This window comes from Phalaenopsis equestris, unplaced genomic scaffold (genome assembly GCF_001263595.1).
Source record: "Phalaenopsis equestris unplaced genomic scaffold, ASM126359v1 Scaffold001343, whole genome shotgun sequence".
NCBI lineage: Eukaryota > Viridiplantae > Streptophyta > Magnoliopsida > Asparagales > Orchidaceae > Phalaenopsis > Phalaenopsis equestris.
In genome coordinates this window covers 856271-878925 of record NW_018165782.1, presented here as the reverse complement: position 1 = coordinate 878925, position 22655 = coordinate 856271, and the positions used below count along the sequence as shown (strand labels likewise).

Here is a 22655-nt window from a genome sequence, read left to right as displayed (position 1 = left end):
CCTATAACCTACCTGACATACACAGCGCTGTGTACGTCTTACATACCCACATTTTTCTCGATAAGAAGGCTTTAGTACTCAAATAATTAACACAACAAGAAAGAAAACGATCACCATATAGCTTTTAATCTCAGCTTGCCTGCAACAGCAACGTAGCAAGTAGTTATATAAAAATAAAGTGCATACATAAAACATTTAACTTTCAATCATGCATAATATTTTAATCACATAATCACATCAATGTGCAAACACGAGAAAGTTAGTGTTAGTGGTATTTATTTATTTAATGTTAGTCAGTTAGAAATGCAAATGCGTTACAATTGTGTGGCATGTAAACAAAGCCCTAAAAATAAAAATTAAAAAAAAAAAAGAAAACATTATTTTATTTACATTTTTTCAGCGCAAAGTAAATATATCCAAGAATTATCACAACCCAAAATCACGCGCATTCAACTGCATACAGGAGTCGCCTATATTTATATATATACAATTGTTATTTATAACATTACTTTATTATTATTATTATTATTAAAAGTGTCATACATCATAAACAGGCATCCTCTCCTCAATGGCAACACGACAGATGGGACACTTCTTGCACTTCTCCGCACATGGTCTGTTAACATATAAATAAAATAAAATAAAATAAAATAAAATAAAATAAAATAAAATAAAATAAAATAAAATAAAATAAAAATCTTATTTATTTACATACCAAACACAATTTCATATTTGCGTTTATAACATTTTGGTGCATTTCACTTTTAAAAGGTTAGTAATGGTGGTATTTTGATATGATATTAAACAGTTTGGTGGTATGCATGTAAATGCCAATATATATGATATTTATAGATGCAACAAACAAAAAGCTTACTTGCATGAGGTACGGTGACGGCAGGGCAGAAGGACCATACATATTTCAGCTTCGAAGCAGATTCTGCATAGAACTTTCTCCTGGAACAAATGGGACAAAAGAAAACACCTTAACCCACCTGCATTCCAGATAACATGAAAATATAGTGTTCTAAAAAATGGCATGCAATTCAGCAAATCCTGTAAAATAACAAACTGTGTGATGAGAAACTTATCATATTACCATAGACATATAATTGCCATCAGCAGCAGATGGACTGTTTGGGATTACTTTGATTTTTCATTTTATTTTATTTATGTTTTAATTTGAAACAAAATATATTCTACATATTTGATTAAGATAACATTGTTTTCAAAAACAACCAGAATTCTTAAAATTTGTTTTGAGTGTTTTCAAAATAGTGTTTAAATCGTTTTCAAAAAAAATAAAAGAAAAAAAAAAACGTAAAAAACACATTAAATAGACATTTCTAAATTTAAAGCAAAAGCAAAAAATAAAAAGCAAAATTGATTCCATACAAGCCCTTGAATCTGATGGACATATCAAATATCATCACATCTACGTACCTATTCAAAGAAATTTGAGCAATGTTCGAAAAATTCGTGTAAAACTGAAGATTTTAGAGTACTTATGAGAAATTTAAGGACCTATCCAGGGGAATACAAGTATTTTTCAGAAAAATTAAATATCAGGTCGGGAAAATGCATGCTTATATTTAGCTTCTTTTTGGTTAATTGAAATCATAATGCATCTTTTAAGACCAGTTGGCTAGAATTGTTTTCCAATCGTAAGGACTGAAGTACATAAGACTAATATTTTAGAAAACCTAAATTGGTAAAATTTCAAACGAATTGCAAAGTATTTTCAAGTGTCCAAATCACCTATGATAGCCGAGCTGATAGAAAATTTCAATTTGAGGGCTCTACTTGCAAAATTAGCTTCATAGTCTAATTGAATTAATTCAAAAATATATACTATCAACCTAATCTTCTATAAACATATGACGTAATTGGCAAGGTTCATGTATAATCATATGTCAATCTTAAGCACGATCATTTATAAGCAAGAAGTAAAACTGATTAAGCAATCAAATCTTCAATGATATCAAAAGAATTATTTGATGTGAAAAACTTACCCAATTCATTAATAATGCATTTGACTTAAATAGAGCCATATTTACAAAAAAATCTTTAGACCTAAAATTCTTCTGATCACAAATAGGATATTACATTAGATACAAATATCAACACTCCCCCTCAAGATGGGCAAAAGATAACCGCTAAGCTCATCTTGTCACATAACCTAGACAAATCTAATGAGCAAAGTCTTTTGGTTAAGCAGCCAAACACTTGCTCTCTGGTGGCTATGTGTCTTAGCTCCAGAACTCCTTTATTCAGTTTTTCCTTGATGAAGAACCTATCAATCTCCACAAGTTTGGTTCTACCATGTTGCAATAAGTTGTTGGCAATGTTGACCGCTGACTTGCTGTCGCACCGCAACTTCATTTGAGCTCCTTGGTCAACCTTAAGCTCTACCAACAAGGCTCTTAGCCACATCATATTAGTAACTCCTAAGGCCATGGCCCTATATATTGCATCCATGTGACCCTTCCTCAGATCATGCATGTAGCGACTCACCACACTCCAAATGATATGTCAGAACGAGTGTGACTCAGATAGACTCTGGTACCTCTTGCAATCAACTGATTCTCCTGTCTCTGAGCTCAACATTCCCTTTAGATCAGGTAGTGAAATTGCAGGCTTACATCCCAACATGCCTATCTCAATGAGCAAGTCTAGCACATACTTCCTCTGAGATGAAACAATCTCCTTGGTTCCATGAGCCACCTAAATTTCGAGGAAGTATCTAAACTATCCCAGATCATTCATCTCAAACCCTTTGCCCAAACTTATCTTCAGCTGAGCAATCTCTCCAACATCATTCCAAGTGACAATCATATAATCCACATACATAGCAAGAATAGTAACGTGACAACCATGTCGTCGAAAGAAGACTGTTCGACATTGATGTGCTGATAACTCATGTCTACCATTGCTTTCATATACCTGTCAAACCAAGCCGAGGAGATTGTTTCAAGCCATAGAATAAGTTTTTAAATCTATATGCCTTGCCCACCGTTTGGTTCATGTCGAAGCCTGAGGGTATATCCATGCAACACCTCCTCTAGCAAATTCTCCCGAAGAAACACATTCTTCATATCCAGTTGGTGTAACCTCCATCCACCATTCACAGCCAGTGAGACGAGAGTCCTGATTGTGTTCATCTTTGTCACTGGTTCAAATGTCTCATCATAGTTGATGTCATACGATTGACTATACCCTTTCACCACCAACCATGCTTTTTGTAGCGATCAATTAATCCTTCTGTAGCCTGCTTCATTGTGAAGTCACATTTCTACCCAATTACCTTATATCCCTGTTGTTAGCAATCCGAGCTACCGTGCCCTGTTCTTATTGAGGGCACCGAGTTCCTCCAATAATGCAACCTTCCACTTTGGATCTTCCTTAGCTACCTGCCAACACTTGGAATAGAAACAATGTCCAAAAATGCAATGAATGCTCCATGTAAAGGTGATATGTTAAAGTATGAGACAAACAGGGCAATGTCATGTGAAAAACTAAAATGATCAAGAGAATAACAATCTGAAGAACTACGAGGATGACGTGCATTGCAGTGAGAGGACCTCCTTAAATTCATGGGAGTGGGAGGAGAAGAGAGAATAATCATATCACCTGTGTAATTGAACATCGAGGCGGATGGTGTAGGTGTCAAAGGAGTCAGGGTAAATCGAAACAACAGACTTGTTGGCACAAGTGGTACGACAGACATTGTTCCCTCATTCCGCCTTTTCCTCTTTGTATACACCCTAAACCACCATTTAGCTTGAATCTCACCACCCTCAGGCTCATTTTCCTCACTTTCCGGCTCTTCCTTAGTGGATCCTTCCCACACAACAGGAAAATGCATTGTTCCCACCTATACCAATCTCTCACCATCAATACTCCCCTCTCACCTCATACCTCTAACATCCAATGAGTCACCAAAGGGTGAGGGGTAGAATGGTTCGAATTCTCTAAAGATCACATCCATACTCACAAACAATCTCTTCTCTTCTCTAGTGGGTTTCAACAAACATACATCTTCCGAATGATAGAATACCCCATGAAAATACACTTCATAGTTCTGGGATTCAACTTTCCTATTGATGCTCTATTATCCTTTACAAAACAAACACAACCAAATACAATCAACTGAAGGATCCCACCAATATCTCCTTTAAACAATTCATGAGATCACCACTCAAATAATCCTGAGGGCATTCTGTTGATAAATTGAGCGGATGTCAAAACAATTTGTCCCACAAGTGCTTTGGGACATTCATCGAGATCATCAAGCTTTTGGCTACCTTTAGAAGGTATCGATTCTTCCTCTCCACTACTTCAATTTGTGTCGGTGTGTATAGACAAGTGGTTTGATGTTGTATCTCTTTGCTAACAGATACTCCCCAAACATTTTGTTGGTATACTCGTCTCATTATCAGACCTCAATACCTTAACTACTGCAACGTAATGAGTATAGCAAATAAACACATCATTTTTGTTTCTCATCAAATATAATCAAGTAACACGAGAAAAAATAATCAATAAAAGTCATAAAATATCTGTAGTCATTCAACGAAGTTGTAGAACAATATCTTTATATTTGAGTATCAAATAAAAAACAAAAGAACGATTAGTAAAACAAACATTAGAGCTCCTAATGTGCTTACCCAACTCATAGGCATTATGCATGACATACAATTTCCCGTTTATTTGCCTTTTCATTTAATAACAGATGCAAGTGACTCAATAGACTAAATGAAGAGTGTCTCATGTGCTTGTGATGTAGCATCAATACATCCTCCACACTACTCCCAGATCTTACTACTCAAGCACTCTCTACCATGGATGTCAAGGCTGAGTCCATCCGCTCTCTAAGTATCAGAGTCCACTGTGTCAGGTGTCACTCCTAAGTCTCCGACCAATCCCTCTCTTGAAATATCACAATAGAAATATCAAATAAAATAATATATTTTAGTTGGATTATAATGACACTAATGAATAAAAGATTCATCGAAAAGAAGGACGCATACAAAACATTGGGCATAGTCAGAGATTTGATACAACTCACTGTATGCTTACCAACCACAGACTATGTTGTACCATTGACGTTCTGAATGTTCTCTGGAACTGCTAGGAGAGTGTATGAAAAGAGCTCACTAGCAACACCTGTCACATGTCTAGATGCACCAAAATCTATTATCCATTCTGGTAATACAAGAGCATGTGTATCACGAGTACCTTTGGCTGAGTGGACATAAGTAGCATATTCCCCTTAGATAACGATAATGTGGATGCATACTCAGATCACCTGCTGCTCTTTGCATCTTCCTCAGCATCTCTAAGAGCTCATGCTCTTCATCGGTACAAATCCACCCTATCTCTCCCTAGTTCTAAGCTACAATCAAATTCTCCCAACGGCCCCCTTTTCCACAAGTTTGGCCCCCACAATTATGACCACAACCTCTAGGCTGTCCACATCCACCAGTCTCTCTTTCCTTAGGTGGTTTTGCACAAGCCTTGCTTAGGTGTTCCACTTCTCCACAGTTGTAGCATATGCGAGTCTCCCCCTGAGCACCTGTCATACATAAACTTAAGGCAACCAAAGCAGATCCTGTACTTGGAAGTCCACTCGGCTCAGAGTGTAGGCTCATGCAATTCTCATCCTGCAAAATCGCGGCGATGGCCTCATTGTTTCCTGGGCTAGGAGCACCCATCTCCTCTGATCAAAGACCGTGTTCAGATGAGTTGGAAACAGCATAGTCCCCATTTGTGCAAAGATCCCCCTTCTTATATCCCAGATCACCACAACTTGAAATAGATGAAAAGTGATCAAAATGTTGCCATAGCCGCTCCAACTCTATGGAGTACTTCTGAATTGATCTAAAACCTTGTACCACAGCCATTATGTCACGATGAACATAAGTTTACTGCAGTTTTGTCAAGATGTCATTCACCTTCCGAATGACACCCACTGATGTCACAATCGATGGAACCATCAAATTGAGTAGCATCTGTAAATCAATGCATGTGCGGTCCTCCACTCATCCCCCTCAACACTGTCACTCTTTGGCTTGACTCTCGTTAGGTATCCTTCTAGTCTCTTTCCTACTAGAGTAGCCTCGATCTGATGCAACCAACTTAGATATGTGGTTGGTCCATCGAGTTTCAGATCCACAGAAACGAGATCTAGTTTCACCTGCGAAGAACACATGTTGAGGTAGTGGCTCCCGTCGAAATGCTAACTCCTTGTATGAAACCGACCAAGACCATCAAAACCTCAGGATCTATCTTCCCGAAAAGTTCCAAACCCTTACGTCTCGCACTATCTTCGTCTACTGCCATCCTGAATCACAAGGATAAATCTAAAACACATAGAACACACGCAACTTCCCTCCTGTAAACTCGTGTGGTCCGCTTTGCCTTAGCCCGCACAAAGCTGCAACCTCTTTGTCTCACACATAAAACCGCAACTGTTTCGATCCTTCGCCTCTCCGCCATTGAGTGAAACTCCAGACACTAAGCCAAACTCCTCTCCTTCCTCTCGCAACAAATTGCAGAAGCCCTTCGTGATCTAACCCTATGAGATGCTCCTTCCACTCGCAGCTAACTACGATACACTTCTATCATTATGAGACGATCACGATTAAAGATTATGAGAAGGCGATGGTGAACACATGCGATCCCGAGACAGTCACGATGACAACGACGAAAACGTGCGATCCAAGAAGAGAGTTGCTATGGCTTCAGGGAAGGTGACAATGAAGAGGGAAGGTGCTAGTATATCAAGACAGTCTCGAGTTATGATAGCTTCTACGATTATTTGATGTGAAAAAACTTACCCATTTCATTAATGCACTGGGCTTATATAGAGCCTTACAACATTTACAAATAAATTCCTAGAACTAAACTTCTCCTACTTACATATAGCACCTTACATTAGATATAATCCTCAATAATATTCAATTTGATAGAAGATTTCAACTCAAGAGGTCTACTTACAAAATTAAGCTTCATAATTAAATTAATTTTAATAATAGATACAATGAACTTGATTTTCTATAAATAGAATGAAGTTGACAATGCTCATCTGTTAATCTTAAGCCCGATCCTTTACAAACAATATGCAAAAAATTTGACAGGGTTTCAACCAAGAAATAAAATCACTGATAAAGAACGTGTTGACAAAAAAACATCAACCGAATGGATCAATTTTTTTTAAATCAAACATTTCAAATCAAGTTATCAAAGTAACATATCAAAACATCTAAGCTAAAATCAATTACTTAAAAGCTTAAAACAAACTCAATCTACCATTCACAAAAATTTGTTAAGAGTGACAAACTTTTGATTGACTTCGACTTATAAAGAATATCACATCGAATGTATAGGTCATCTATTTACGTGATTTCGCCCGACTCACAAAAAATAATGATTACAACAAGAGTTATATCTGATTGGGTGATTTGTCTCCAAAAGACACCATTAAATTATGGTCATCACTGTAGCCCGTATATTCCTCAACGATTTTCTATCATTTGATTTATAAATCAAAAGAATACAATTGATTGACACAAAGTCTTAGGTCAGCTAACCCTAAGACAAATATCCACCCGCAATAGCCAGCGTATAATATGTCAAAAAAAAAAAAAAATCATGACATGAATCTTTTTGATCATTGTGTAAGTGTTAGGACGTCCCCTGGAAGCGACGTGTTGTATAACCTGAATACAATAAAAAGTCTCCAAGGGTCGCTGCACAGGCGCCCGGGTGTAATGTCAAATAAGCAAGGGTTCCACATTACGGCCAGATACGAGTAAATAAGTTAATTCATGAAACTAATGAAACTAATATTAGGATATGATCTTGAAATATAGGTATTCTCCATGATAAAATAATAAAATTAATTGATATTATGATTCATAAAAAGATTAATATCTTATGTATTCAAGAAATTAAATGTGTTGGAAAAAAGGCTAAGAAGATTGATAATTTAAGTTTTAAACTTTGATATTCTGGTAAGTCACACTAGAAATGATGTATGTGTAATTATAGATAAGAGTTTGAAAGATAATGTTGTAAAAATTAATAGAGTTGGAGATAGAATTATAACTCTTAAGATTATCATTAATACTATGATTTTTAATATTATAAGTGCTTATGCTCTGCAAATAGATTTAGATATAGGGTCTGAAGATAAATTTTGGAATGACTTAGATGAATTAATACAAATGAAACCTCTTAAAAAAAGAATCTTTATTGGAGTAGATTTAAATGGACATGTCGGTAGAGTGGTAGAAGATTTCAGAAATATTCAGGCTACGGTTTTGGAGTAACTAATGAAGAAGATAGAGCAATTTTAAATTTTGCTTTAGCGTATGATTTTGTTATTACTAATACATTATTCAAGAAAATAGATGAACATCTTATTACTTACAAGAATGGATCTAAGAAAATGGAGTTACTAATGAAGGAGGTAGATCGTTGAGATTATAAAAATTGTAAGGTCGTTCCAATTGAAGATTTAGGTATCCAACATCGTTTATTAGTTCTATATTTTAAGATGAAGAGTTGTAAAATAAAAAATATTAAAATTCAATCGTAAAATTAGATGGGGAACTTAAAATACATAAATAAAATTATTTTAAGGAGTAAATTTTAAAATTTCAAAATTTGGGATGTTCATGAAGAAGCAAAAGCAAGTACCCTAAACACTATTAAACAAGTAGCAAAAGATTTACATGAAGAATCAAAAGAAATAGTTTCTATAAATAAAAAAAATTGTGGTGGATTGATAATGTGCAAGAGAAGAAAAAATATTAGAAGTTATGTTATAAAAATTGGTTTAAATGTAAAAACTTAGATAACTGAGAAAAATATCAAACAGCTCACATGAAGTCTAAAAGAACAATCTGTGACGCTAAAAATTCTGCTTTTAATAATCTTTATAATAAATTAGATATTAAGGGTGAAAAAATATGCATAAATTAGCCAAAAAATTTAACTCAAGTAAAGTGTATTAAATGTGAAAATCAAAAAGTGTTTTCTTGGAAAAAAGATATTCAACATAGCTGGATATTCAACATAGCGGAAAAAAGATATTCAACATAGCTGGGTGAGTTATTTTGATAAACTTTTTAATGAAGTTTCTAAAAATACGATCAACCCTAAAGATCTTAATATCGTTAATAATAATAAAACGTTTCACTTTTACCGTTGCATTGGTAAAAAATAAATTAAGGAGACTTTAAAGAAAATCAAGGGTTCAAAGTCTGTAGGACCTGATGATATCTCAATTGAAGTGTGGAAATATTTAAGAGCTTTGGGAGTTTCTTGGCTTACTAAACTCTTTAATATTATTTTCAAACTAAAAAAATGCTTGAAGAGTGGAGGAAGAGTTTTTTGGTCCTCATTTTTAATAATAATGAGGAAGCACAAAAATGTGCAAATTATAGAAGAATTAAGTTGATGTGTCATACTTTAAAATTATGGGAGAGGGTACTTGAACATAGGTTAAGATGTATTACAAAGATTTCTCATAATCAATTTGAATTTATGTCGGGCAGCTCTACTATGGAAGCTATACATTTATTGAGAGGTTTAATGGAGAAGTTCAGAGATAATAAGGAGAACATTTGATTTTTATTGATTTAGAAAAAGCTAACGATAAGGTTCTAAGAGATATACTTTGGAGAGTTCTTGAGAAGAAAGGTGTTGATATGACTTATATTCAATTCATTAAATATATGTATACTAGAGCTGTTACTTGTGTTTGAACTGAAGGAGGATTGAACAAATATTTTCCAATTTCTGTTGGATTCAGGGATCGGCTTAAAGCCCATATCTTTTTGCTTTAGTAATGGATGGTCTTACAGACATTTAGAGGAGGGATGTACCTTGGTGTATGCTTGTTGTTGATGATATCTTTCTCGTGGTTAAAACGAGAGAAAAAGCCAAAGAAAAACTTGAATTATGGAGGTCTACATTGAAGTCTAAAGGACTGCATTTGATTAGAACTAAAACTAAATAAATGGAATGTAATTTTAGTAGTAGTAGCCCTAGTAACAAGTGTAACTTTGGGTGATCACATGATTAAAAGATGTTTACGTTTTAGATATCTTGGGTCTGTTGTTCAAAGCGATGGCGATATCAAAGCGATGGCGATATAGATGTCTATAGATGGAGATGTTAATAATAGAATTTAAGTTGGTTGGTTGAAGTGGACGAATGCTTCGGACCGTTGGAGTGATAAAAAGTACCGCTTAGACTGAAAGGAAAATTTAATAAATTAAAAGAGAAGTATAACACTAAATTAAGTGTTGCCGAGATGAGAATGATTAGTTGGATGAATGGCTTTACACTTAGAGACAATGCGAAATGAATATATCTGCGATAGAGTTGGTGTAGCTCCTATGACGGACAAAATTAAAGAAAATCGTCTCAGATGGTTTAGTAACATTAAACGTCGACCATCTGATGATCCAATTAGGAGAGTTGATGTTTTAGATTCGACTTATGTTAAGAAAGGCAGAGATAAACCAAGGAAGATTTGGGCTTTTTGTATAAAAAATGGTCTTAATTTATTAGAACTAAATGAAAATATGACACTAAATAGGACACAATAGAGAAAAATGATTCATGTAGCTGACCCCAAGTAGTGGGATTAAGGCTTTGTTGTTGTTGTTGTTGTAGATAAATATCCACCCTAGATCTACAAGGATCTCTTGAATGATGCAACCCACAATTGTTGGCAAAGATCTTTCAGTGATATTATGTTAACTACCCCGTCTGATTAAGTATATCACAGACCATGATGACTACCCCTAAACCCCATCACCACCAAACCCCCCCCCCCCCCCCCCGCCATAAACTTTAAGCGCAAGGTGATAAAATTTATAATCTAAAGGCATAAATCTGTTGCTACCATACATTGAATATTCAATGCTTAATTACAAGCCTTAATCCAACGTGCTCTCTTGTTATCAGGAGGCATAATTAACTATAGGTGTTTACACCTATGAGAAAACTCAAATTGTTTTTGAAAAACTGATTTGGAATACCGAACAAAAAGTTCTCTCACCAACAAAAGAGACCGGGGCGCAAATTTTTGGAGCCCACAATCCTATGCGCGAGAAGATGCATTTCACCTTTTAAAAGTTAATGATGGCGGTAATTTGATGTGATGTTAAAGTTTTGAGTGTTATGAATATAAATATGCAAGTTAACGTGGCAAATATGTAAATATATAAGAATTGTGTTGCCCCATAAATAAAATTCATACACGGGAAGATTTGTTTTAGCTTCCATTACCCTTGCATGTAAACATACTATTCTCAAGACTGGTGCAAACCTGCCAAAAAAGTACTAAAAACATTTTGAAGCATTACAGTTTAAAATTATTATGGTGTATCTGGGAAGCAGCAAAACCAAGTAAAAATAAGAACTCAAACATTATGACAGGTGTACCACATGGTATAAGGAGATGCCATAGAACTTATAAAGAAAGAAGGACCGTTTAAATACATACCACCCAATCCCTAATATATTGACAAATAAAACCACTAAAATTTATTTTTTTTTTACATTTATACCACCTAAATCATTCATATCACATAAAGAATACCACTATTTTAACTTTTAAGAAGTGATATACAACATTTCATGCATAGGTAAAATGACCTACATGTTAAAATTAAAGTTTAGGTGCTAGATATGTAAATATATAAGAACTGAGCGGTATGTATGTAACTTGTCCAAAGAAAAGAAACTATAAATAATCGTTACTAACAGAATTGGTTAGTCAAAATCATTTGGGGGCATGTAGACTGGTTGCAAGGTTAGAGATATAAATTACATTTTGGAGTCTTTCATACTCTTGTTGGCTGTACTTAGTGATCTCAGCTTGTTCACCCAAAGCTGCTTGCAGTCTCCAGACCTGCAGTCCAACAAAAATCCTAAACCACACTTCAACACTTCAACAATAGTTGAAAACAAACAATACGTTATGTTTTTTTATTTTTAAAAAAAAAAAAAAACTATCAAAACACGAGCTCATCAAACAAGTTGGGAAATTATGAAGGACACATTCAAAATATGCAACAGAAAGAATAAGCACACCTCCTCTGCAAGATCTTTCTTTGGCATTTTCTTCACCACCTCGGGTGGGTAGCCCTGGAAAGTGTTGTACCTATAATTGGCTAGAAGGCTTAAACCCAATATATCAGAAATAATCAATGCAGGAATTATTACCAGTAATTTAAGGTATAATTGTAAGAGGTGGTATGTTTTTTTGCATTGAAAAGAATGGAATTGCCCAGGAAAACGGCAAGTTGAGACCACTTAGGTTGTTTGGCAAATAGAAATAGAGAAGCTTAAGAGTAGTTCAAATACGTATTCATAAGTCTTTTGTGTGACTGATTAAGTACTTATAAAAAGCATGCTTACAGAAACCATTAGTTGCTCGCTAAAATTATTATAAATTTGATTATAAGAAATTTTATAGTCAAGCATGTTTGAAAACATAGAAGGCATGGCAACTATAATTTATTTTTTAAAGTAAAAATTCCTCATAAAAAAAAGCGACATGGCTATTAAAAGGCTACTACCAAGATTAGTTATCAAATAATAAACAATTATTTTATGTGCTTAACATTTTTTCTACAAAATAATAAGGTGCACATTCTAATAGCAAAATAACAAATAAAAAAAGAATATTAAAACAAGATAATCCTTTGTTCTAATGTCAGACTGACCGAATGCTTGACCTCTTATAAGTGCAATACTACACAAACATTCTATTGCATCCACAAATATTACCTCGACTATTATACCTGTGATTAATATACAACAAGTAGCCTTTATCCCACTAAGTGGGGTTAGCTACATGAATCTCTTTTCTCCATTGCATCCCATTCAGTGTTAGAACAAATTTACATTTAGATTCAACCGTCCAATTCCTGATAAGCTGTCTATAATTTCTCAACCTGGACCTCAGATTTTAAATCTTGCTAGTACAAAGCCCAATTCTCTCAATTGTAGTGACAAATATGTTATGATTATCTAATGTCGAGGAAAAAAATAATTATAACCAACCTCCTCTTTCCTATCAACTGAATGAAGGAAAACTACAGCCCCAAAATCTCACATGCCCAGTGAGAGTTTTTTTTACTCTCTCTCTCTCACAGACAATTGGTTTTAAAATTTTATGACCATAAAATCACTATTTAATAAGATCATAGCATAGGTGGCCGTTTTCCTAACCATAATTGTAGATTATCATGCAACAAAGAGATACTTGGAAAAAATAAAGAAAGATTTACATGCATACCACTCAATCCCTATGTATTTGCATATTTAACGTCTAAACATCAATGTTCACATAAAGGCTACCTTACATATGCATAAAAAAGCGTTTCTCTCTTTAAAAGTTGAAAATGGCACTTTTGATGTGTTATAGAAGATTTGGGTGTTAGATATGTAAAAAGTAAACTCTAGGCGTCAGATATGTAAATACACAGAAATTGGGTGGCCGCCATGTAAATGCCCCAAAAATAAATCTCGTCTGCACATTGTAACATCAAGCATCCAAGTGACGCAACATAAATAACAGAAGCCAGAATACTATAATCTATACAAAAGCAAAAATTCCAAGCATGGGGCGCTAAAAATGCGCAAAAGGCAGTTGGCTGTAATTAAATTAATAAAAAAGGAATCCCAATCACAGTAAAATATGAAGCGGTTCTCATCTATGAAAAAATTAATCAAGTCATGCATACTATTTCATTTATTCATTGTTTCATACCCAATTGTTTCAGCATGATAAAGCCGTGCTTGCTCTTCTTTGCTTCCTTCATCAATGGACCACCATCCAATTAGCCTGCATTGCAAGAATATGACATGCAAGCAAAGGAACAAAGCTATCATTTTTTTTAAATTGAATTTAAGGGGCGTTTACATATATACCATTCAATTCTTGTGTATTTGCATAACTAACACCTAAGCTTTGCTTTGTACATTTATACCAACCAAATCTTTCATATCGCAAAAAAAAAAAAAAAAACAACCATTTTAACTTTAAAAAGTGAAATACATCTTTCATATATAGGTAAGTGGTATATATGTAAAAACTGAAATATAGGTGCTAGAAGTGTAGAGATGCAGTATTTATGTGGCATGTATGTAAATCTTCCAAAATTTAATACAGAAATGCATGCTTGTACGTAAATAATACCTTGAGCCATGATGCAGAAAAGCAAAGCAGTCTTGAGTTCTTGATGAGATTGTGAGATACCGTCCATTCAGTGATCCGCTGCGAAAAAGAAGAACCAGCTTCTCCACCAACTTTGATATGGCAAACAAGACACCAGCCCCTTGCAGAAGAAATAGTGGACAGAAAAGAACCAAATTTGGGATGTATCTAGTTGCTGGCGGTGTTCCCTGAGTGGTAAAATGTCTTATTAAATCATTTAGATTTGACATGTAAATTCCAGAGCAGGAATTAAAAGTGGGGCAAAATGAAAATATTATATAAATGTGTAACCATTCATTTTATCAAGTATTATAAACCATAACCTGGAAAACGAAAAGTTTCAAATTAAATTTTAAAATTTTTCTACATCCAAATACATTACAAATTCTAGCATCAAGTAATTTATAAAAAAAATCACATCCTACAACCTATTTTAGGTCTGTAAGCTTTTTGTCTGAAAATCGTTTGCCATTATCTATCTATAAATTCAATTGGGAAGTAGGGCTGTCAAAATGGTCGACTCATTAAGAAGCTCGTGTTCGGCTCTTTAATTTCGTTCGATAAGTTAACGAGCCGAACACGAACTAAGATGTGTTCGTTCGTGTTCGGCTCGTTTTGGCTCGAAATACTACTCATAAAGTTTATATACATATATTTCTTTTTTTTATATAAAAGGCCGAGGACCTAAGGGCTAAATCTATTAAAATAGGAAAGATACATAACTGTTGTATAAAAGGGCCCAATAAAGGCACCATACCCATACAATACAACACACACAAACACCCCAAAAGAAAAAAGATACAGAGAAACCCAAAAAAAGGAAAGATACCAATATATATATATATTTATAAGTAGTGTTTTAAAAAAAATTAATTGACTACAAGGCTACAAAGATTTATAATCAATTAAAATATTGATTAAGAAAATAGAATAAAAATTATTAAATTAGATTCAAATGATGTTTTAATATAAATAATAATTTTTAAATCTTACTCAAATTCTTATTGTCTTATGGCTACATGATTAGGGTTGTTAAAAGGACTCTTTGTTCGTGAACAGCTCGTGTTCAGCTCGTTAAGCAAACAAGCCGAACACAAACACACTTTTTGAGCTCGAAATATAAGTTCAGCTTGTTTACACCCCTATTGGGAAGGATATTATTTTCTTCACTAAAAATATCTTTTAATATTTATCTTCTTAATTAGTAGATATTTCCTAATTTTTTGGTCTTCTAATTTTATGGGATTCGTAATTTTAAAGGAATCCAAGTTTCTTATTTCGTGGAGTAAAATACCATCCACTCTATTACATATAGTAAAATGCAATTTGCTATGGTGCAAGAAATAAAAACCATTCTCAAAATATCTATATGGCATCAAAGTGAAACCTAATTCGTTTGAGTTCGCATCCGCAACTGTGTTCCTCACAAATGACGATGACGAATCCATAAGATTCTCCGAAGTTGTCTTCGACGCCAATATTAACCACAATCACAACATCTCAGGAATCCCCATCGCCTCCCTGCACGCCTCTCCAACCACAACTAAAGGATCGATGCGTACATAAACCTTCATCTCCGTCTCTTTCGTACGCACAAGTCACAGACCTCCATCTCCTTGCTCAGTTCGAACAAAATCTCAAAACCTGCTAACTCGTCCCTTTAGTCGCTATCCTACGCTCAAGCCACAACCATATCGCAGCAGTTACGCAGTTCCCGAGGTCGATTCAGCTCCTACAATCGATTTCCATCATTTGTTCGAATGTTCTGTTAGATTTCTGCAATCAATTCAATTTCAACAACCAATTAGATTTATGTAATTGTGATAGATTCTGGTTACCCTAACTGTCCTTTTACATGTCACCTTGTGCCAAACTCGTGAAAAACAAGAGTTGTGCGCCACCCTCTAGTTTTTGTTCGCTTGTTCAGATGATTAATTGAACTAAGAATCCTCCTCTCCCTAGTTCTAGTTTACTCGTCCAGTCCAACAATCGAATTAAGAGACTTCTCTCGATTTCATTCGTGTAGTTGGTCTTCTAGATACGAGTTTCACAATCTCATCACGATCAAACACAACATAGCCTCACAATCTTCTTCCTTGTAAGTCACCTCCATATCCAAGTCTACATATTCAGTACCAAATGTACCTGAGAACTCATCCCGCCTAGTCACTAATCAAAAACCACATGACCATAATTTTCTTCAATGGTCACAATCCGCCTTCATATATATCTACAACTCGTCTTCATAAATATCTACAACAAAGAAAAGGTAGATATCTCACAGGCAAAATTTTTGAGCTAGAAATGACATTCTAAATATCAGTTCAAAACTTGGCAATGTCATGTTTAATAAATTCCATAAAAATATAAAAATGGAGAAAAATTCCTGCTCCATAGAATAATCAAGGAAATATGAGAGGTTGCATGTGAAATATATTATAGAACTAGAAACTCAAAGAGATATTTGTGATTGAGGCAAGACTGCATTATCTAAATCAAGGGGAATCGAGTGTTACTCAATATTTAAACACTCATGCAATGCTAGCTACAACTGGACATGTATGAGGCTTATTCCAAAAATTGTCTCAAGGACTTTGCCTTGTATAGATAGATTATTGAATTAAAAAAAAAAACCATCAAATTTCTTCTTGGCCTCAAGAAAAGCTTAGATAAAATCAGGGGGAGAATCATGAAAATTAAACCCCCTACCACCATTCGGGAAGCATTTGCAGCATTTCAAAGTGAGGAAAACAAAAGGATGTTAATGACGACAGACATTGATACTGGAGTTAACCTAAAAAAAATAATAAAAAACAAGATATTATTATTGAAAGCAAATAGGAAATTTCAAACAACACAAAAAAGAAAATAACAATGGACTTGCACAGAAACTCAATTAGAGGTCGATCCAAGAGTGAAGGTTGGCTAGGTGAGATGGAACAAGTAGTTTTGGATGTAGGAAAGTGACGGTATGGCTTATGGGCAGCTGGAATAGCAAGAAGAAATGATGGGACTACGACAGCGATGTCGAAAGTTGTATAACAATAGAATAGCTAGGGAAGGAGTTTTGGGTCTGCAACAGCAAAGCCGAACAGTTGGACAATAAGAAAACAACAGGATTGTTGTTTTCCAGATGGCCGCAGCAGGGGGAGGCAATTGGAAGTGACGTAGGAAGGTTCTTGAAGGGTGGAGACGGTTGTTCTAGGAAGGGAGGGAGTCAGCTGAGAATGGGGGAGCTGAGGGAAAAACAACAATGGTTGTTGTTCTAGGGGCAGCGTGGAGTGTAGAGAGCAATAGGGAAGGATAAAACACCACATCGGGAGTGAGATACAGCCGAAGCATCACTCAACCATTGGATACAACCCTCGAAGGGAGAAGCGAAGAAGCCGACGGCTGCCTTGAACAAAACACACAGCAAAACTGAAAACTTAAAACACAAGAAACAAACATATATGCCCTAATAATTATGATTGGACGGATTGTTAAAACCCAAAAGAATGAGCCAATCGGCTCTCCTAATACATGAATCGGTCGGCCAAGGCACTGGAACATGGATCAGCCACGTGTGGGTCAGGCCTGTGTGTGAAGGGGGAGTCACTCCCGCATCAGTCTCCAAGGGTTGGGGGAGCTTCGATCTCATCAGTCAAAGTTTTGACTCATAGCAGCATATCAGAACGATCGCGTTGAAGGTGGTGGAGCTACTATAACTTCCCAGAAAGTCAATCATGTAGGTTTTGTCATTCCAAACCACATCCTAATTAAATATGTATTCATTCTATTTTGACATAAACTGAGCTACAGCTGCATATAAACATAGATTCTTACGAGTCAAATCTCAAGCAATTAAATCTATAACATGCTTCTCCCCTCGTACTCGAATGAGTATACCTGATAAATAAGTCTGTCAGGAGGAAACAATTCTGAAACATAATCTATGGCAGGTTGGGCCACACCAAAGTGTAACTACTCAGAAGAGGCATATTCTCCTTTAGTAGGACCTAGATCACATTGTAGAATTTTCTTTTCCACTGAGCTCCTAAGACTATTTCCAACGTTGTGGTCATTCCTCATGTCCAGCAATCTGTCAGTGGGTACACCACTGAATTGAAATTAATATATGAATAACTTCATATAATCTTCCAGAAGTAGTTCACAAACTTCTCATTTCTTACATGTTCAACAATTTCAATGAAAACCACCGAATAGGTGACGTGTCAGTTAGGATGTCTGTAAATTCCGTCAAAAAGAATTATTCCTTTCAGGTAACGACTACTCAGACTCACTATCTTCTAAAACAACCTCAACAAATCTAGTTGGAGCCTATCATGATTCAATTTGAATCTCTAGCGTCACTTCCTCATCGGCTTGAAGATGAGGCTCATCTCGGACGTATTCATCTTCTCCTGGTTGAACTTTGCTTGTAAGATGTGGTAGTGACTTAGTGAGAAAGCTGGGGTTTGAACATCATGTCTGTTAAGAACTATTTGGTACTAACACTACATCTCTTGTTTCATCTTTAGGTCAAGAAGCAATTTTAATCTTGCAACTCGCTGTAGAAAGAATCTTCAAGTTCGCCCATTGTTGATGGCTAGTTTCACTATTATGTCCAGTGAGACGTCCTAGCGCTGACATATTCCAATATCTATAGCCACTCGATGAATTTTTCCGGATCCATGTGGCCGTCAAAATATGACGAGTCCACATTTACTGCAAATATCTAATTTCTCCAATATTTCATGCCAAATCTTCAGGGTGGTGGTTCAACTCGAGGATCGAATGAAATTTGTGTGACCTCTCCAAATAGTCTCCTCTTGAAAGCGGCGTGCCTCTGTTATAGTTGGAGGATTTTCCACTGCATATCTCCCCTAAAATATTTCTGGACACCTCTTTGTAAATTTCTCATAAATGAGATCATGTCCTTTACCCTCGATCAGACTTTCGTCTATTGTCACATCGTTGACAAGGCCAGGGTTTGGGTTTGGGTAGGTGGAAGATGGTGTATATGGCTTGTGTAGGGTTAGAAAGAAAATTTTTGGTTGGCTGATTTGGAAAAACTGAAAAGAGAAGAGTTTTGGGTGGAATAGGATTGAGCATTGGTGGATGTTAGAAACCCTAGCATAAGACTAAGGTCAATCTCGCTTTGATTCCAAATGATATCAGAGTAATCCAAATAAAAACTAAAAATAAGATATTATTAGTGAAAGCAAATAAGAAATTACAACCAGCACAATGAAAAGAGAAATAACAAGACTTGAAACACAAACTCAACTAGAGGATGATCCGGTGATGATGAAGGTTGGCTAGGTGGGCTACAATGTGTAGTTTGGGGTGTTGGAGGATGGCAACTATACCAAGTACGGTTTCTGGGAGGTGGATGAGGTGCGGTAGGGCTTGTGGGTGGTTGGAACAACAATAAAACAACAAAGAGAGAAAGTCACGAGGCTGCGACAGCGATGTCAGACGGATGGTTAGAATAGCAAGGAAAGGAGTTGATGGGCTACGACAGCGACGGAAGGTGGTTGGACGATATGAACCAACAGGTTTTTTGTTTTCCGGATGGCAGTAGCGACGGACAACGATTGTAAGTGATGCAGGAAGGTTGTGTTGGGTGGCAGCAAGGCTGGAAAGAGAGGTAGGCGGCTAGATATGGGAAAACTGTAGGGAAAAAACGCAACAGTTATTGTTCTAAGGGCGACAGTCTTCAGATGAAGAAGTAGGGAAAAAACGCAACAGTTATTGTTCTAAGGGCGACTGTAGCAAGGAAGGATGACATAGGGTGGCGGGGAGCGATCAGAGAAAAATAGATCAACATCTTGAGAACGAGACACGGCCGGAGCATCACTCGACCCTTGGATACTTGAAGGGAGAAACAAAGATGCCGACAAATGCCTCAAACAAAACTCACAACAAACTGAAAACCTAAAACACAAGAAGAAAATATAAATGCCCTAGATAATTAGGATTGGGGCCCACTATTGAGATGATGCGCCAAACCTAAGAGGACCCGATCGTCTCTCCCTTGCTGGATCGGTTAGGCGCTGGAATGCAGGCCGGTCCCGAACGCATTCGTCTCGAGCCCAAAGCGGAAGATGCTCCAGCGCCATAATCATACTACAACATCTGTTGAAGGGCCATCATTATACACTCATAACTCCTCTAAGAATAATAAACCCAGTGCAATCATTGTAAGAAATTTGGTCATGTGAAGAAAACATGTTGAAAATTACAAGTATAACATACATAATGGAAACCATCCAATGGAATATTTAGTGCAATACTACAATTACAACCAACAATAGTGCAATATTTAGTCCATTCACGATGGAGCAAATTGAATCACTACAGAAAATGTTAGGTCATAGTTACAGTTCAACACAAGCATCCCAATCCCTTACCAAGCAACTAATCAGTCTGTTACCACACCACTTCATCTTACCACATGCTCTTATTGTTAAAAATAATAAATTAAAACCATGGATGGTCGACTTTAGAGCCTCTGATTATATGTCAGTGGACAATATCTTCAAAAATTACAACACATGCATCAGTCACTCTATTTCTCAAATATCTGACAATTCATTCTCATCAATAGCAAGAACGAGATCAGTAGAATGAAACAAAATCTTCACCTCTACTTTGGTCTTTATGTTCCAAAATTAGACTGCAATCTAGTCAATCAACAAACTTACTTATGACTTAAATAATGTGACTAAATTTTATTCTAATATTTTGTGATTTTCAGCTAGTGGATTCAGGAAAGATGATTAGCAGTGCTAGATAAATGGTGGTTTATATATGCTCAAAAGAAATAATCCCATCGGTAGACAATTTCATCGATCTGATTGTATTTCTGAGTATAGTTTAAATTATGTTAATCTAATTTCCAATTTTAATTTTGTTTTCGTTTAAAGTCAAAATATGTTAAGGCTGTCAACTTGGACAACAAAATTTTACTTGTATTGAAAAATGTTTCCACATTAGTTTATCAATAAAAAGTCTAATTTCTATCAATGTGAAACGTGTCAACTTACCAAACATACTAGACATGTATACACTAAACTACAATAAAAACACTAACATCCTTTCGTTGTAATTCACAGCAATGTCTGAGGCCCCTCTCAAGAAAAAAAAAATATTAAGCACGGCATTTTCTTTCATAGATGATCATACTATAATTAATTAGATATTTCTCACGAAAGAAAAAATTGAAACAACTATAATTCAATCATTTCATTTCATAATTCTTACTCGATTTCAAAGCAAAATTCAAATTCTCAAAACTAATAATGCTAAAAAAATATCTTAATTAAATTCTTGATCCTTATATTTCCGAGCATGGTATCATCTCTATAAGTTCATGTGTGAATACTGAATAAAATGGAGTCACTAAGAGGAATAACATAACCCACAAGAATTTTCTCAAAGAAATTCATCACAATCGAGTGCAATCATATAAAATTGCTCAAATGTACCCCTGATTTTGATCCCAGTCAAGAACCCCCAATTGCGCCTATCTGGTTCTCATTACATGAACTCAAACTTCAATTCTTTGATCTACATACCTTATATGCAAATAGTACTATCATTGAAAAACATTTGCAGATAGACACACCTACAGTTCATTTCTCAAGGCCCTCTATTGCAAAAATTTTGATTGAAAAGGATATTACACTACCAGATGTAGAAGAAGTCTGGTTTGACTCTGCTCACAATGGTTATTGGTAAAAAATCATTATGGAACAAAAATCTTACTACTGTAAGCACTGCAAGATGTTTGGACACACGCAAGAGAAATGCTTCAGATTACATCCACAGTTGAGAACTAATAGTCAAAAGCAGGAACATGTTATTAGTGCACCTCACGTGCCTGAACTCGCTCTCAGCAAACCTGAAGACAGTCAACCTGAAGAGAGAATCACCACAAGACAATAAATGGTGTCTGCCCCTGGGAACCCATCTTCTGACCATACTATAAGGCATAATGTTCAGACTGAAAGTTAGGATAGCCCCGCAGCTCCTATTCAGGAAGCATCAGTTGCAGAGGTGACAATTCACACTTTACATACACTGAAACCTATTGTTGTGGCAATGACTGTCTTTCCTTATACTGCTGTTTTAATATCTAATAAGATTGAGGATCACATGAGCAAGTCTTCAGATGAAGAATGACAGGTTTACACTTCTCGACGAAAGAAGAATGTTGAGGGCACACTCCAACTTGGAAACTTAGGGCCTATTTGGAGCAGCTGCAGCTCATTGAATAATCTGTTGATAAGTTGATTAAAAATAATCTATTGATAAGCTAGGTGCGGTGGTTATTATAAATTTTTATTTTTTTGGAAAAGTCGAACTGCTGTCAAAAAGCTGTCACAGCACCTAGATAAGTGCAGCGTGAAAATGAGGTTTTCAACGT

The 22655-nt window shown here is 35.7% G+C and overlaps 1 protein-coding gene across 2 annotated transcripts in view; it reads right to left on the bottom strand.

Moving 5' to 3' along the window:
* Positions 1-268: 268 nt before the first annotated feature.
* LOC110034063 overlaps positions 269-22655 on the bottom strand; it is a 57595-nt gene continuing 35208 nt past the window's right edge. The window contains exons 9-14 of one of the 2 annotated variants that reach the window (XM_020738310.1): positions 14225-14430; positions 13796-13870; positions 12112-12181; positions 11849-11929; positions 875-954; positions 269-616 (exon numbers count right to left, since the gene is read on the bottom strand). In XM_020738310.1, coding sequence (XP_020593969.1) covers positions 538-616; positions 875-954; positions 11849-11929; positions 12112-12181; positions 13796-13870; positions 14225-14430 — 591 coding nt within the window. In that variant the 3' untranslated portion in view covers positions 269-537. Of the gene's footprint in view, positions 617-874; positions 993-11848; positions 11930-12111; positions 12182-13795; positions 13871-14224; positions 14431-22655 lie in introns of those variants that run through there. The other variant, XM_020738311.1, reaches the window with a different exon arrangement.